Below are 2,199 nucleotides of genomic sequence, written 5' to 3' on the forward strand. Positions count from 1 at the left end.
CACACGCACTGCCACGTGTGCGGCATGGACCCTGGTTGCCTTCGGGGAACATGGGGCTTTCCTGGTGGAGGTGTTGGAGCAGCTCCCTCTGCACACCAGCTGCTTGCCAAGGAAGAGCCTCCAGCGGGGCTGCCACAAGGAGCCTGTGTGGGTATGCAGGCTTGGGGCACGATGAAGTCAGAGGGCTGTACTGATGAGCCGTTGGAGGGAGAGCTGGCACTGCAGAGCCTGCGCCCTGCACTGCTTGCCTGCCAGAACAGGGGTGGCCCACAGGGACATGTAACAGCAGATTAAATTTTAAATTGGGTACAATGATCTGTTTGGGAGTTAAAATAGGCTGGCTGGTCCACACTGCTCTGTGGCATCAAATACTTCAACCTGAGGAGTTAATGCGCCGCCTTCTTCCTTGTACCATCAGATCCTCTTCCCCGTAGGTGACCGGCTGGGGCCGTGGGGCTGCCGTGGCTGCTGGGGTCTGGTGGAGCGGAGCTGCCGTGGCTGCTGGGTGGGACACATCTATCAGCGGGGCGCAAGCCCTGGAATCTGGGGAATCCACCCCAGGGCGGATGGGGTTACTGGCGTGACAGAGCAAACTCATCAGCCTGTGATATTTCTGCAGCAGTGCTGGGTTGTGCTGCAGGGCCTCACCATACAGAAGAGCTCCAGGAGATCAAAGCCAGTGCCGTGTGAGATTCCTATCGCTCCCTACTCACCTGGCTCCAGGCAGGTCCCAACCCTTCTGCTTTCTGTGGTAACAGCTTAAGCATGCACAACCCAGTAGCTGGCACGAGGCTGCGTGCATCTGATAATCCTCCCGGCCCTGGGCCACGGCAGGTGGCTGGCTCTCTAATTGTGCAGGCTTAATGCTCTCCTTGCTTTGCCTTTGCAGGTCTGGCACGATGACTTGCTGCCAGGCGGTTGCTCTTCTCTTGCTCTCCTTTCTTCCCAGTGCTGCAGCTGGTGACCTGGTTCCCACTCTTGTGCCCTGGTCCACGCTGCAACTAGCCAAAGGGTGGTTCTTGTCACAGCCCATCCTGGAGATGACAACACACTGTGATGATGCCTGCACCCATTGGGAGGCCACCCTGGTCCCTCAGGACTTCCAAGAGTACCTCTCTTACGAGACAGTGTATCCCAACAGCACATGTACCCTCACCATGGTGGAAGTGAGCCCCTGGGCGAGTGGCGCAGAGAGGAGACAGCGGAAGTGGCACGTGCGAGGCAAGTGGCAGATTTATAGCGCAGACAGGCAGTTTTCCATCATCGAGAACCACTTCCTGATGAACTACCCCTTCTCTGCCACCTTCAAGATCTCCACGGGCTGCATGGGCGTGCTGGTGTCCAAATGGCACGTCCTCACTGCTGCCCACTGCATTCACAACAACAAAGACTACATGAAGGGGGCCAAGAAGATCAGGGTGGGTTTCCTGACACTGGCACAGGGTGCTGGCAATGGGATGGGGACAGAGAGGCTGACAATGCGCTGGGCTCAGATGCAGTGCATGCAGGTGCCCACAGGCTGGATCTGGGGCCCCAAGTTGGTCGGCATGGACAACGACTACGCCCTTTTGGAGCTGCACGGGCCACACCGATGCCCGCACATGAAGCTGATGGCAGCTCTGGCAGTGGAGGAGGTGGCTGGGAAGAGGATTCATTTCTTGGGGTTTGACAGTGATCGGCCAGATGACTGCTTCTGTGGGGTGGAGGACAAGACAGTCCACCTCATCTACCAGCACTGTGATGCCAGGCCTGGTGTGTCCAGCTCTGAGGTGTATGGGAAAGTGTGGGACCCTGTATGACACAAATGGGAGAGGATGGTGATCAGGATCTTCTCAGGGCACCGGTGGCTAGAAGTGTCTGGGGAGCACCACAACTATAATGTTGCCGTTCACCTGACCGCTCTAAAGTTTGCTCAGATTTGTTACTGGATCAAAGGCGACTCTAAAAGCTGTCACACTGAATGAGAACCACAGCCTGCCTCTTCCCCTCCCCAGTGCAGATGGCTTTAAGTGTGGTGTTTCTGAGTGAGAGTGTGGCTGAGGAGCCTGAGGAGGAGCAGCATTTCCTGGCAAAACTGCTCTGCTTTATTCTGTTCTCTATCATGGAGGAAGAGGGTCTCCACAGATCACAAGTGATCCAGCAGAAACTCAATGGAGTCCAAGTCCTGATTGACCAGGAAGCCTGAAGGTTGGTTTAAGA

At 56.4% G+C, this 2,199-nt stretch overlaps 1 protein-coding gene across 1 annotated transcript; it reads left to right on the forward strand.

Annotated features, from left to right (window-relative positions):
- Positions 1–171: 171 nt before the first annotated feature.
- LOC103923405 (serine protease 23-like) lies at positions 172–1,964 on the forward strand. Its single transcript, XM_009331749.1, is given in 2 exon segments — positions 172–176; positions 890–1,964. Coding segments are annotated over 2 exon segments (1,080 nt in total).
- The last annotated feature ends 235 nt before the right edge of the window (positions 1,965–2,199 follow it).

The sequence above is a fragment of the Pygoscelis adeliae genome, unplaced genomic scaffold, assembly GCF_000699105.1.
Source record: "Pygoscelis adeliae isolate BGI_AS28 unplaced genomic scaffold, ASM69910v1 Scaffold79, whole genome shotgun sequence".
Taxonomy (NCBI): Eukaryota; Metazoa; Chordata; class Aves; order Sphenisciformes; family Spheniscidae; genus Pygoscelis; species Pygoscelis adeliae.